Source organism: Xenopus laevis, chromosome 2L, assembly GCF_017654675.1.
Source record: "Xenopus laevis strain J_2021 chromosome 2L, Xenopus_laevis_v10.1, whole genome shotgun sequence".
Classification (NCBI taxonomy): Eukaryota; Metazoa; Chordata; class Amphibia; order Anura; family Pipidae; genus Xenopus; species Xenopus laevis.
The window spans coordinates 95,287,813-95,301,325 of record NC_054373.1 but is presented as its reverse complement, the minus strand read 5'-3'; the positions used below and the strand labels follow the sequence as shown (position 1 = coordinate 95,301,325).

At 35.9% G+C, this 13,513-nt stretch overlaps 1 protein-coding gene across 6 annotated transcripts in view; it reads right to left on the bottom strand.

The window, feature by feature from the left end:
- Positions 1-13,458, bottom strand: part of LOC108708284 — a 115,440-nt gene extending 101,982 nt beyond the window's left edge. For 3 of the 6 annotated variants that reach the window (XM_018246826.2, XM_041582217.1, XM_018246830.2), the window contains exons 1-7: positions 13,346-13,453; positions 9,839-9,954; positions 8,104-8,250; positions 4,820-4,931; positions 3,865-3,977; positions 3,569-3,704; positions 702-918 (exon numbers count right to left, since the gene is read on the bottom strand). In XM_018246826.2, coding sequence (XP_018102315.1) covers positions 702-918; positions 3,569-3,704; positions 3,865-3,977; positions 4,820-4,931; positions 8,104-8,250; positions 9,839-9,952 — 839 coding nt within the window. In that variant the 5' untranslated portion in view covers positions 9,953-9,954; positions 13,346-13,453. Of the gene's footprint in view, positions 1-305; positions 572-701; positions 919-3,568; positions 3,705-3,864; positions 3,978-4,819; positions 4,932-8,103; positions 8,251-9,838; positions 9,958-13,341 lie in introns of those variants that run through there. The other 3 variants (XM_018246827.2, XM_018246828.2, XM_018246833.2) reach the window with 3 other exon arrangements.
- Positions 13,459-13,513: the final 55 nt, after the last annotated feature.

Here is a 13,513-nt window from a genome sequence, read left to right as displayed (position 1 = left end):
TAGGTCTGGGGCACATCCACTTGGACTCCAAATTTACATCGAGGAGATTCAGCTTTAACACTATCTATATATTTTACTTAATTTTAACTGAGCCTGTTGAATTTTTTTTGCTATTTTGTACACATTTTACCTGCACCCAGGCATGCTGTGTTTTTGTTTGGTGAGTGCTCCTCCTTCAATAAATATATATATATATATATATATATATATATATATATATATACACATACAAAACCATTACGAAAATTAAAATGACTCAAAAACAAAATTAAACATGTTAAAAAGAATATGAAAAATGATCTTACTTAAGTCCTCCATTGCTGTTCATGTTTTCAGATTTCAGCACTTGTGCATCCAGATGAACCGACGTAGTGTTTTTGGCAATAGCTTTCCAGTTAGGCGGTTGCCTGCTATGCTTTGGTATGGATTACATTCTCAAGCTGTAGGTCTGGGGCACATCCACTTGGACTCCAAATTTACATCGAGGAGATTCAGCTTTAACACTATCTATATATTTTACTTAATTTTAACTGAGCCTGTTGAATTTTTTTTGCTTTTTTGTACACATTTTACCTGCACCCAGGCATGCTGTGTTTTTGTTTGGTGAGTGCCAAATATACACATACAAAACCATTACGAAAATTAAAATGACTCAAAAACAAAATTAAACATGTTAAAAAGAATATGAAAAATAATCTTACTTAAGTCCTCCATTGCTGTTCATGTTTTCAGATTTCAGTAGCTTGTGCATCCAGATGAACCGACGTAGTGTTTTTGGCAATAGCTTTCCAGTTAGGCGGTTGCACGCCAATGCCACGCTCTCTGAGTCTCTCCCTATTATAGAACAGACTGCACCTCCCAGTGCATCACTTACAGAAGAGTTTAAGGGAGGTGATAAAACCTCTAGATCATTACTGGCTAAAAAAAAAATATATATATATATATATTTGTAATTAGCATAAATTTCTTTCAGGTGTTCTTAAAGGGGTTGTTCACCTTCCAAACACTTTTTTCAGTTCAATTGTTTTTAGATTATTCACCAGAAATAAAGGATTTTTTTCAATTACTTTGCATTTTTAATTTTTTCCCTTTTTTCCAAAATCTAAGTTTAAAGGTTAATGTCCCTGTCTCTGGCGTTTCATTCTGGTTGGCAGTTCAGTAATTCAGGTGCAACATTTAGTTGATACATTTCTCAGCAGCATCTCTGGAGTATTAGCAACTATTGTATCAATTCTAACAGCTGCCTTTAATGAAACCCAGGGATTCTGCTCAGCAGGAACAAAGACAAGAAATGTATCAACTAAGGAACAGATTTATTAAAATGGAAGTACGTGTGCTTCATATGATGATTCCAACAAAAACATATTTATCTATACATGTGCCATGGTGTACCAGATCTGTTGCCAGACCTCCTCCACTAAATGTTCAAATATCATTTATTTATTTTCCAAACAAAGCCTAGCCTTAGATGTAATTCACATTTATGAACTGCCCCTTAAAGTCCTACCAGAAAAAAAGATATTTTTAAATACAGCTGTACAAAAATCATGCTTTCAAAAAATAGTGCCAATTTTTAAAAATGTAGGCTTTAGAGCATTTCCATGTTTAAAAAAATATATTCTGTTTGCGTAAACATTCAATCCCACAATTGAATGTGTTGCAGAGACACCTTTTGCAACAGTAACAGGTATACGTTATTCAGGTTAGTTGGGCGAGTTTTCAAATTTCAAATTATTTTATGAGCCCTGATTGTTATAAATCAATGCAGAGTGCTGTATAAATAATGATGACATGACTAGGTATTTGCAGGATATTTGCATATTTTTGTCTTTTAGCCTCAACACAAACACTTATCTGTCATATCAGTGGCTAAAAATAAAAGGCTAAGCACATTTTGCCATTCTGGTGTGTGCACTTCCCTATTTTCTCCATTGTGAACCACAAACTAAAAGCTAAGAAGGCAGCCCACAAATAAATGTCAAACATACAGGTCAGCACATTAAACCTTTCATTGTGGGGATACCATAAGGTAGATAAATCCAGACCAAATTTCCTATCCCTTTAAGAGGAAAAGCCGATTCTGGGTAAAAATAGAACAACCCTTTGAGGTCATATAAAATTGTAAAATCCAAAATGTTATACACCCCCACTGGATAGGAGTATTTAAGAATTAATATGTCTAAACCAAATTTTTTCTTTTCACTCCAATATTTTCTGTCTACACGATAGTTGACTTGCTGTGTAAAGAGGGTCCCCAGTTTCATGATATCGATCATGCATGCATACGCTATATAAAGATATAGACAGATATTTTACCACATTTACAGCATGGTTTGTAATGGCATTTGGTTGCCATACTCACTGGAATAGTATTCAGTGGTATTGGGAGTTATTTATGCAAGACATGTTTTGCACATATAACATTCAAAAAGTAATTTAACTCACCACATACATGGTAGAAATAGCTAGATGCTTTGGAAATGCATCTTTTATTAGCAGGGTGTACAACATTTTGGGGGTACCAACTAGAAATGGGTTCACCATATAATATTACCATCTCACGTTTTTCTTTTTTGTGTACACTGATTGTTTTTAATATCCTGCTCTTTTCTTAGACTATATATTACTGAATTGACACAAACAACATTTCATGTGAACAATAATTTTTGACACGCTATGGGTCACCCATTGTATTAAGACATTACACATAATGTTCCAATTTCAGATTTTCATTTCAGTGTTGGAGCTGTGATTTTACTGATGGCTTTTTAACTGAGAAAAATTCAGCATGTATATGGTACAATTTCACATCAGCCAGAAAACAACTGACTTGCTGGTGTATCTTGCCCCCTACTGTTCACTTAAAATTTCACACATGTTCCAAGAAAGGGAATAATTATTAAGAACAACATTCCTTTAAACTGTTCAAAATTAACTCTGCGGATGGCAGTTCTGATAACATAAGAATTCCCTAATCCCTTGTCAGTTTTGTTTTTGGGTCTTAATGGGGATTAAGGCTATCAATCATTATAAACAACCAATAGAAGTATTTTTTTAAAACTATTCATTCACACATCCTCAGAACTTTGAATACTCAACTGATCAATAGGGCAAACTCTGGAAGCACAAATATTCTTGCATAAACAGTAGTGTAAAATGCAGTGGCACACATCTTAACAGCTGTTTTTACATTCAGCTGCCCATGGGAATAAAATGATTAAATATAGCAGCTTTATACATTTATAGATTTATAGTGTAAAGTGTATAGTGAAGCTGAGAGTGTTTTCATTTGTATAAACATTTTATAGATAGACTTTAACTATCTATTCTGCCAATAAGGATGGGTAGTAGAAGATCTACCAAACTAAGCATTGTCATTTAAACCTTCATCTGAATTCCAAGGTACACATGCTTTATTTTTATGCTGACTTTCAGTGAGAGTAACAACTGCTGAAAGTAGGTAAGTAGGTGGCAATAAAGCACCAACGCAGTTGAACGCAAAGGAGATAACTGCAGAATGTGTTAAACCATGGGATATAAATATGAATATACAGTAAATGAGTGTTACCATTATTTTCTTTAACCTGGAAGGCAGCTTGTCTGTTTAGAGTAAAATGGAGGTCTTTACTTTCAACAGATTTGCGACGCTTACAATAAACTCCTTTCCAGTTCCATGATGCGTCATTTGTTTCTAAACTTTCTTCCTGCAAAAATCACAAGAAAAATAATATATTCAAATTATACTTTCAGTTCATAGTTATACTAAAATAGCAGCAATTAATTAAAACCATCATCTATATTTATTTCGACATAAATATATAAATCTATAAACTTGAAAACGTAATAAAATTTTAGGTATTCCACCTTTTTTTTATCTTCATGTTTAGCAAGAAACATGTCCATTGCTTTTTCAACAAGACTGTAAGTATGATTCACAAACTGGGTCATTTCTTTAGAAAGTTCTGTAGAGTTATCATCTAAAGAACAAACATATGTTAAAGTTATTTACTACAAATATGCAAGACATATTCTAGGACAAGGTGTATTGGCTTACATGTTGCCTAACAGCTTAGCCTATTATGATTTTGCATTGAGTAAAATCAGTTGCTGCAGAATCTAAACTCTTAAAGTCTTTAAAGCTTTGGACAACTATACACAACAATGTTTGTTTGAAATTGCTGCAATATTTTTCAGACTTGAACTTGAAAATTAGGATTCAGATTTAGCAAAATCTTTTTTGTGAAGAATTTAGTATGTGGCTGAATGTCACAAAACAATGTCATAATAATTGATCTAGACAGCTGAAGATAGTTTTTTCCTAAAAGGAATACTTCACTTTTAACATGCATCATACGTTAGAAGTGAAGTACCCCTTTAATAGTGATCAGATAATAAAATGCATATTGATAAATAATGCAGTGTGAAAAGTGCAGCCATTTATTTGACAGGGACCTGCAAAGCTTTTAGGTAGAGCTCTATCCAAGAGAGGCAGGAAGGGGAAGGGGAAAATGTAACTTTTCCAGCATCTGTGCATCTCCCACACATTCCTATGAACCAAGAGCAAACAACCTAAATATGAATGATAGGAGTCTAGTGAACAGTTTGAGTACATGCCCCAAAATCAATATAATGTATTAGAATTGAAACTATTGACACTGTTAACACTGTGCCCAAGAGTGCCCAAGAGTATGTAGATCCCTAAAAACCATTTATTTTGAAAAAGTACACATTCCATCAAATCCAAAATGGGTATTAAAGAAAAAAAGAGGCTGGAGTGAATAGTGTAAAGCTTATCTAGGAATGCACTGGGGATGCTTACCTGTAAATAGGCACCCTGTATGTTCTGCTGCCTTTGTACACTGATCCCAAAGCCATGCCTTTGCATGTTTCTCCATTTTTGCACTTGCTGCATCACTAATGTTTGGAGGGCTCTAGGTGTGAGAAACCAAACAGAAATTTATAACAACACATACATAATCATTTGTATCCGGGAAATATTTGACAGTCCTTCCTGAATAACTATGGGGTGCTGTTTGTTCAAAGTAGTAATTAGAGCCATATATACTGGTAAAAGGATGGAAAGCTATATTTTAAGTCAAGAATGAGGATAAAATCAAGTTTGTGCATAAAAGGATATATCACATTTTGAAGATTTAAGCATGCATTCTGTCTACCAAACTGTATTTTATCCTTCCAATGTATACATTCCATGTAACAGAAACAGTGATGTGTAATGCTATGTGTGGAATAAACTATTTTAAAAAAAAAACTTGATAATGACTCTTGTAAATAACTAGTGTCTGCCAAATTACACAATTAAGGCATATTAAAATATAAAATGGTCTGAAAAACCAAATGAAAACACATACAATGTTCTTAGTCCTTAGTCATTAAATCTAATGATTTAAATTGATTAATGTTTACAAAAATTAGATAATACAAAGTAGGAGGGACGCCAATATAATGAAATAAAAGTGCCCTTTATAGATATTCTTCACTGTGGATATAATTCATGAAACATCAAACTTTGGCGTTCAAAAGCAATTAAATGTGATTTTAAATGTATCAGAACTTTATGACTAGTGATGCCTTACTGAAAAATTACATGCGCTGTCCCTTTGGCGCCGCCCCATTTTTTTGCACATGCGTGCACACAGGTTCTTTTGCGCATGCACGTGCACGCATGGTTTTCCACACATGCGTATGCGCAAATGTGGGGTGCTCCAACCAGCCGGGCCGCCTAAGGCGTCTGCCCAGGCTGGCCCGGCACTGGTCTATAAATATTTGGACAGAAAACTTTTTTTTCCATTTTGGTTTTGTACATTACCATGATTAATTTTAAATAAAACAACTCAGATGCAGTTGAACTACAGACTTTCAGCTTTAATTCAGTGGGTTGAACAAAAAGATTCCACATTTCAGGGCTCAAAAGTAATTGGACCAGGGGTTCAAAAGTAATTGGACAATTGACTCAAAGGCGTGGCCAATTCCTTTATGTCTATCAATGATGCAGATAAAAGCCCTGGAGTTGATTTGAGAGGGAGTGCTTGTATGCGGAAGATTCAGCTGTGAACAAACAACATGTGGAGCTCTCCATGCAGGTGAAACAAGCCATCCTTAAGCTGCAAAAACAGAAAAAACCCCATCCGAGAAATTGCTACAATATTAGGAGTTGCAAAATCTACAGTTTGGTACATCTTGAGAAAGAAAGCACTGGTGAACTCAGCAACGCAAAAAGACCTGGACATCCACAGAAGACAACAGTGGTGGATGATTGCAGAATTATTTCCATGGTGAAGAGAAACCCCTTCACAGCAGCCAAACAAGTGAACAACACTCTCCAGGAGGTAGGTGTATTGATATCCAAGTCTACCATAAAGAGAAGACTGCATGGAAGTAAATGCAGAGGGTGCACTGCAAGGTGCAAGCCACTCAAACAACAAAAATAGAAAGGCTAGATTGGACTTTGCTAAAAAAACATCTAAAAAAGCCAGCACAGTTCTGGAAAAACATTCTTTGGACAGAAAAAACCTAGATCAACCTCTACCAGAATGATGGCAAGAAAAAAGTTTGGAGAAGGCGTGGAACAGCTCATGATCCAAAGCATATCACATCATCTGTATAACATGACGGAGGCGTGTGATGGCTTGAGTGTGCATGGCTGCCAGTGGTACTGGGACAATAGTGTTTATCGATGATGTTTCACTGGATAGAAGCAGCCGGATGAATTCTGAGGTGTTCAGAGACCTACTGTCTGCTCAAATCCAGCTAAATGCAGCCAAAGTGATTGGGGGGGTTCATAATACAGAGGGACAATGACCCAAAACATACAGTCAAAGCAACCCAGGAGTTTATTAAAGCAAAGAAGTAGAATAATCTTGAATGGCCAAGTCAGTTACCTGATCTGAACCCAATTGAGCATGCATTTCCCTTGTTAAAGACTAAACTTCAGACAGAAAGGCCCACAAACAGCAACTGAAAGCCGCTGCAGTAAAGGACTGTCAGAACATTATAAAGGAGGGAACCCAGAATCTGGTGATGTCCATGAGTTCACGACTTCAGGCTGTCATTGCCAGCAAAGGGTTTTAAACCAAGTATTAGAAATTAACATTTTATTTTCAGTTTTTTAATTTGTCCAATTACTTTTGAGCCCCTGAAATGAAGTGATTGTTTAAAAAAGGCTTTAGTTCCTCACATTTTTATGCAATCTTTTTGTTCAACCCACTGAATTAAAGCTGAAAGTCTTCAGTTCAACTGCATCTGAGCTGTTTCATTTAAAATTAATCATGGTAATGCACAGAACCAAAATTAGATAAAAAGTTGTCTGTCCAAATATTTATGGACCGAATGGTATAGTGCCCTACCTTGTTAGAGAAGGACCTTGCGACTACATACAACTGTTGCCAGTTGGGGGGGTGAGCAATACCATTGGTTAATGTGGAGGCAAGGGCAGATAATAATGATGTGCAGAACAACACATAGGGAAGAGCACTCACCCTCTTCCTCCCTAGGAGTCGACCGGAATCCCTTTGCTGCCACGTGACCAACGTCTCCGGAACAAACTTGAACATATGTAACAACATGGAATCTTTCACAGAGCACCAGGCAACTTCGGGTCTTAAAAATCTTGATTTTATTGATGCATTAAAAAGATTCAATCATCTGCAGTAGTGAAACAAAACCCCCCAGCTTGACAAGTCAAGTGTTTTTAAGACCCGAAGTTGCCTGGTGCTCCTTAAGAAATTTCAAGTTGTTACAGATAATAATGATTGCTGCAAATTCTAGTGCTGATTTGTTAAAGTTGTCCTCATTGGCAAAACCACAAAACTGTACCAGGCAAAAAAGTTTGCTCATCCCTATTCATGTAGCAGGAAAGTTTGTCAGAATGTTTAGCTGATTCGAGCAGTGGAACACATACATTTCCTATGGGGTATTAGTCCAATTTTATAGAGAACAGTCTCTATATAATATTAATATTTCTGCTGCAAGCAATAAGGTCACTAAAATTATTTCTGACCCTAGTGTCCAAGGAACCAGTTTACTGATGTCAAATCCACCCTTGCTGTTGTCATATTACTATTTTACTAGTTTTTAATTTCTTACCAGTAGACTTGGAACATAGGAATATTCACTGAAATATTTTAGAACAAAGTCTCGCCCAAGCAACTTGAATATTATTTGCCTTTTGTTGAGATCTTGAAGAAATGGCTTCACTTGTGTTGCCAGCGTTTTTCCAATTTTGTCTGAGACCTAAAGGAAAAATAACAGTCATCCTTAACAGATAATTATCACACAGTATCCACTTGAATAGAAGCATTCTTAAAGTATGTAATAAAGTGACACATTTCTAGTATAGTAGATTAAACCATGTACTTGAACATTACCAAATATTTGAAAATAGAAAATTATTAAGAGGATTCGTCGTGCAGCATAAAATGGAGAGGAACACAAGTAAAACTCCATTTTCCTCCCTATAAGTTACTTTATCGTAAAGAGATGGGATAAATATAAAAATGTAAGTGTTGACACTAACCCAAAAATAGCTCCACTGGCTGCAGTTTGCGATTGGTATTCAAATTTAAATTTTCATTAAAATTCAGGTCATTTAACGAGTAACTGCTCCCCTGCCTAGCGATTGATCGCTGACACAATTCATGTTATTTGGCCAATATTGTTTGTTTATAAACTTGAAAACTACCACTTGATTTTTATTCTTTAGAAGATATAAGTACCATGACCTAAAAATGACTACAACATGATATGTTACAAAAGAAGTCAAACCATGTATAAACATGAACCGCAAGCATTTTTTATTTGTGTTGAACAAGTTAAAATAAAGTATTTAAAAAAAAAAAAAGGATGTGTTATACCTTTGCTGTTCTAAAGGCAGCAATAACCATACAGAGATCCCACCCCTCAGATAGTAAGTTGCCGCCACTGCATTGGTAAAACTGGTGTGTTTGCTTTACAAACACTGCTATAGTTTATATAAATAATCTGCTATGTAACATGAGGGCAGCCTTTCAAACTCTGCATAATACAATTGGCTTAGTTCTTACACAGGAATGTAAACCCATTGTATCATACAGAGCTACAGCAATCTGCTTTACAACCTGTGCATTTTCGCCTATTGGAGAATTTTTTTTGGCTACCCCCATGGTTAAACAGCAGTTTATTTATATAAACTACACTGTAGTATTGCTTTTGAAGCAAATAAATCAGTTTTATAATTGCATGGCAACGGTACTTTCAAGCACTCCAAAAGACTTTTAAATAATAGAACAGGAAGGTAGATTATATGGAAGCAGAAAAATCAAAAACTGCTTCCTGTGGCACAACTACATCCTGTCTGTGGTGCTTCATAAAGGAAGAGAAACTTGACCACAAGGTTGAAGGGCAAATCTGTCCACAGATACACCTGTTCTGCAATTTCTGTCTGTGATGCTGCCACTGATCTAGCAGAATGATATTCACAAGTTCTTAATGTATGCTTTAGGTGTGTTAGTGGACTTATACACAATGAATATTGCTTGCTTGACCCAGAGTGGCATTAAAAGCTGTTTTCTTTTCCTCATTCCAAATAAAAAGTGAATCTGAATCACAGAAAGACTTGACTTAGATAAGTACATGAGAAGGCAATATTTTACATCTAGTAAATGCTGTTTTTTTTTCTTTTTGAGACTTTTGAACTTTGGATGGCAAGGAAATGTTCAAGTTGCTGAGAAAGTTGTGTTTAAAAGTATAAATGATGTATTATTATCATTTTAAATAGATGGCCCACTTAACATTTATTGAAATATATTGATTTGAATATATATTGAATTTATATATAACCTACCTGATGCCATGGATATTCAGGTAGCAAAGTTTCACTGGCACATGAGTCCAACCATGGCTCATAAAAGTGAGCTTGTCCTGTGATTGGGCTATTACCATCATAATGAATTTCCATTCCTGCTGGCATAGAATGTACAGTTAATACTATTAGTAGCTGAGCAGGTAATTTCCTAAGAACATAAAAGTAAAACTTTATAGGGATTCTGTCATAGTTTTTTTTTTATGTTGTAGTACTTATTTATTAAAATAGGCTAGGTTAATGTATGCAGTGGCCTGTAGTTTTATTTGGACTTAACACGGAGCACAATGATTTACAGACAAGATTGAGGACTGTTCTTGTAATGCATTTTATTCACATAAGAAATATTTTAAGGCATGGACACTTTTTATAGGGAGTTGAAGAATGTATGTATTTATTGATCACATATGGAATGTATAACACATCTTGTTTAAGTAATTTAATATTTATTCTTGTATGAAGTAATTTGTATTTATGCTATTAATGGAAACAACAATTTAAATGCATTTGTCGATGTATGTACCCAGAATGCACTCCAGAGGTGAAAGGTTAAGGAATGTTTAAATACTTCCCTTGTGTTTGGTTTTGCACACTTGATAAAGGGCCAACGCCCGAAACATGTTGTGGAGCACTTTCCCCCAATAAAAGCACTTGCAGTCATAGCTACTGCCTTGGATTTGTCCTGCTTTCTATTATAATACTGACTTTATTAAAATATACACTTACACTGCACAATAATTCACATATAAAATGTCATTCCTGAACCAACAAGTATATTTTTTTAGTTGTAATATTTGTGTGTAGGCAGACATCTCAGGTCATTTTGCCTGATCCTGTACTTTCAGAAAGAGCCAGCACATCATGATGGCACTGCTTTCAGTTAAGCTATTGTTTCACCAAATTAATTTAACTGAAAGAGCCTCAGTGGGACTTGGATTTTTACTATTGAATGTTGTTTGATCTTGTGTCAGGGAGTGTTTTTCTTATTTCTGTTGATGGGCTGCTGATTAGAAAGGAAGGGGGGGAGATTCCACTCCAACTTGCACTGAAGCAGTAAAGAGTGACTGAAATTTTCTGAACACAAGTCACATGACTGAGGGCACCTGGGAAACTAACAACATGTCTAGCCCCATGTCAGATTAAAAAATAAATAAATGTTCACTCTTTTGAAAAACAGATTTCAGCTAGAATTCTGCTGGAACAGCACTAGTTACTGATATGATATGTTTTCCTGTGACTGGATCCATTTAAAGATTTCCCATAATCAATGATATTTACATGAAAAACATTTATGGTTCCAATTTAAGTCTGTAACACACAATGTAAAATACTTAAATAACGGGCTACAAAAGTAGTCCATTAATGTGCAGCTCCTGTAGAATTATATACCAACTCTTGGGTCCAATTCGTGTTAAAAAAAAAAGACAAGTAGGTAAGCAAGGAGGTTTCCTCCCCAAAAAGCTTACCATAAGCAGCTTTAATTTATTCATTTCTGGTTTGCAACTAATAATATACATAGAATTAATGCTTAAGTTCTTCATCATGCTTGTTTATAAATTATATGTATTTTTGTTTGCTTTTTAAGGGAGACTAAAGGTGTTCTTGAGAAATAAATACTGTATATTGTAATAGTGAATTTGAAATGTTACCATTAAATATTACATTAGATTAATTTTAATAATGCTGCAGCGGGTACATTTTCCACAATACATTTATGCTACTTTAATGTTTCTGATTCAGAATCAAATGATACTTGAAAAAATATAATGTAAAATTATGTCAAATCATCAGTGGATAATAAGATACTTCTGTCTCTGTACTCTAGAGAGCTTCCATGAATAAAAGACATATCTGCAAGCCCGGATTTGTGGAGAGGCCCCCAAGGCACGGGCCTAGGGCGGCAGGATTTTAGGGGGTGGCATGCTGCCCAACCACATCCACATTGGTTTCAGAAACACTAGAGATGCGCAGGATATAAAATAGGTTTTTAAATTACCCATTCGCCACTCCCCATTGCTCTGGTCCATACGATGAAAATCTGCATGAATCAAAGGGGCGGTGAACGTCCACGGCCTAGGGGTGCCCGTTATGTTATGTAATAACAACAGCAGATTTAATGCCTAGCATGCTTCCTGAGCTGGACTACAGTGAGACGTTAGAATCGATACATTCATTGCTCACATTCCTCTGATGTGGCTTATAAACATATCAATGAATGCTGCAAATTATATCAGTTTGGAGATTTAGCAACCTGTCTTACTTATAGGATATTGGGAAAATTAAGGATATTTTTTTTTAATAAAAATATTAAAAAATAAAAATTAGAAAGCAATGGAATATAGTTATTACAAGTACTTTTTAAAAAACGGAAAGAAAAAAAAGTGATGACCTTTTCCTTTTAAAGTAGACCGTTTATTTTAGGCAAGGCCAGAAATTTTTATTTTGATGACTCAAAGAGGGGCAGATTCACTAAGTGCGAATTTGCGCTAGCGTCGGCTTTGCTCACATCGCAACACTTCGCCAGGTGTACATTCACCAGGACAACGCTAATTCACTAAAATCCGAAGTCCAGTAAAGTCTGGCAAAGTAGTGCTAGCATTACTGTGGCAAGCAAAACGAAGTTGCTCTAGCGTTGCCTTATATTGCATACAACGGGAAGTTAAAGACGTATATGTTGCAGCAAATACATTACACTACACAAGCCGGGAAACCTTAATAAAATAAAATAAAGTTGTTATAATGCCCTACACATGAGCGCAGTGTATAGTTTATGTACCATATGTTAGGAAATGTAGGGGGGAAGCTGGGAACCCCAAAAATTACGATCTTTTGCAGCCTATCGACCTGAAAAATGAAAAGTCGCCAGCGTTTTTTGGGACTTTTTCAACTATTTTTTGAGGAACTCCTATCTACTCTATTGCACTTCGCCTGGTCTGAGGTGGCCAAGGCAAGTCTGGCGCAAGAGGTAACATTCAGTAAAATCCGCATCTTAGTGAATTTGCGTAGTTACGTCCATTCGCCAGAGAGCAACTTCGCCAGGCATAAGGGAGCGAAGTACCACTAGAGTTTATCTCCTTCGCTAGCGAAGTTAAGCCTGCGCCCGTTAGTAAGTCGTCGGCGAAGTAACGAAATGTAACGAAACATCACGCTGGCGAATTTTCGCTAACTTTAATCGCTTTGCCCTTTAGTAAATCTGCCCCAGAGTCTCTAAAGTCCATTTCCTCCAAACATTTTTTTGGCAAAATGAAGGACAACTTTCCAACACACACTAATAGCAATGTTTCAATGGCTTTAAAGTCATTTGTAAGTCATTGCAAGTTTTATTTATCTCAGTGATATTTTCTTTCATTATGAAAATAAAGCTAATAACAAATAATGAACATGCATTTTACTAAGGGCACTGTTATCCGCCCGGCATCCAAACTGCTCATTAGACATGTTTTCACAAAAATATTAACTTCGCCTACACGACGTCAGAAACAAACCTACTCAATCCGCTGCCTTCCCAATGCGTTCTATACAGGCTACGCGCTGTTTCTCTGTTGCTATGACAACACGCCTTCTCTTGGTAACGACGTACGTACGTCACGCCTTCTCTAGCACGTACCAGCGCCGAATGCCAACGCAGCCATAGTTTGTTGAGTTTGCCCCGCCCGT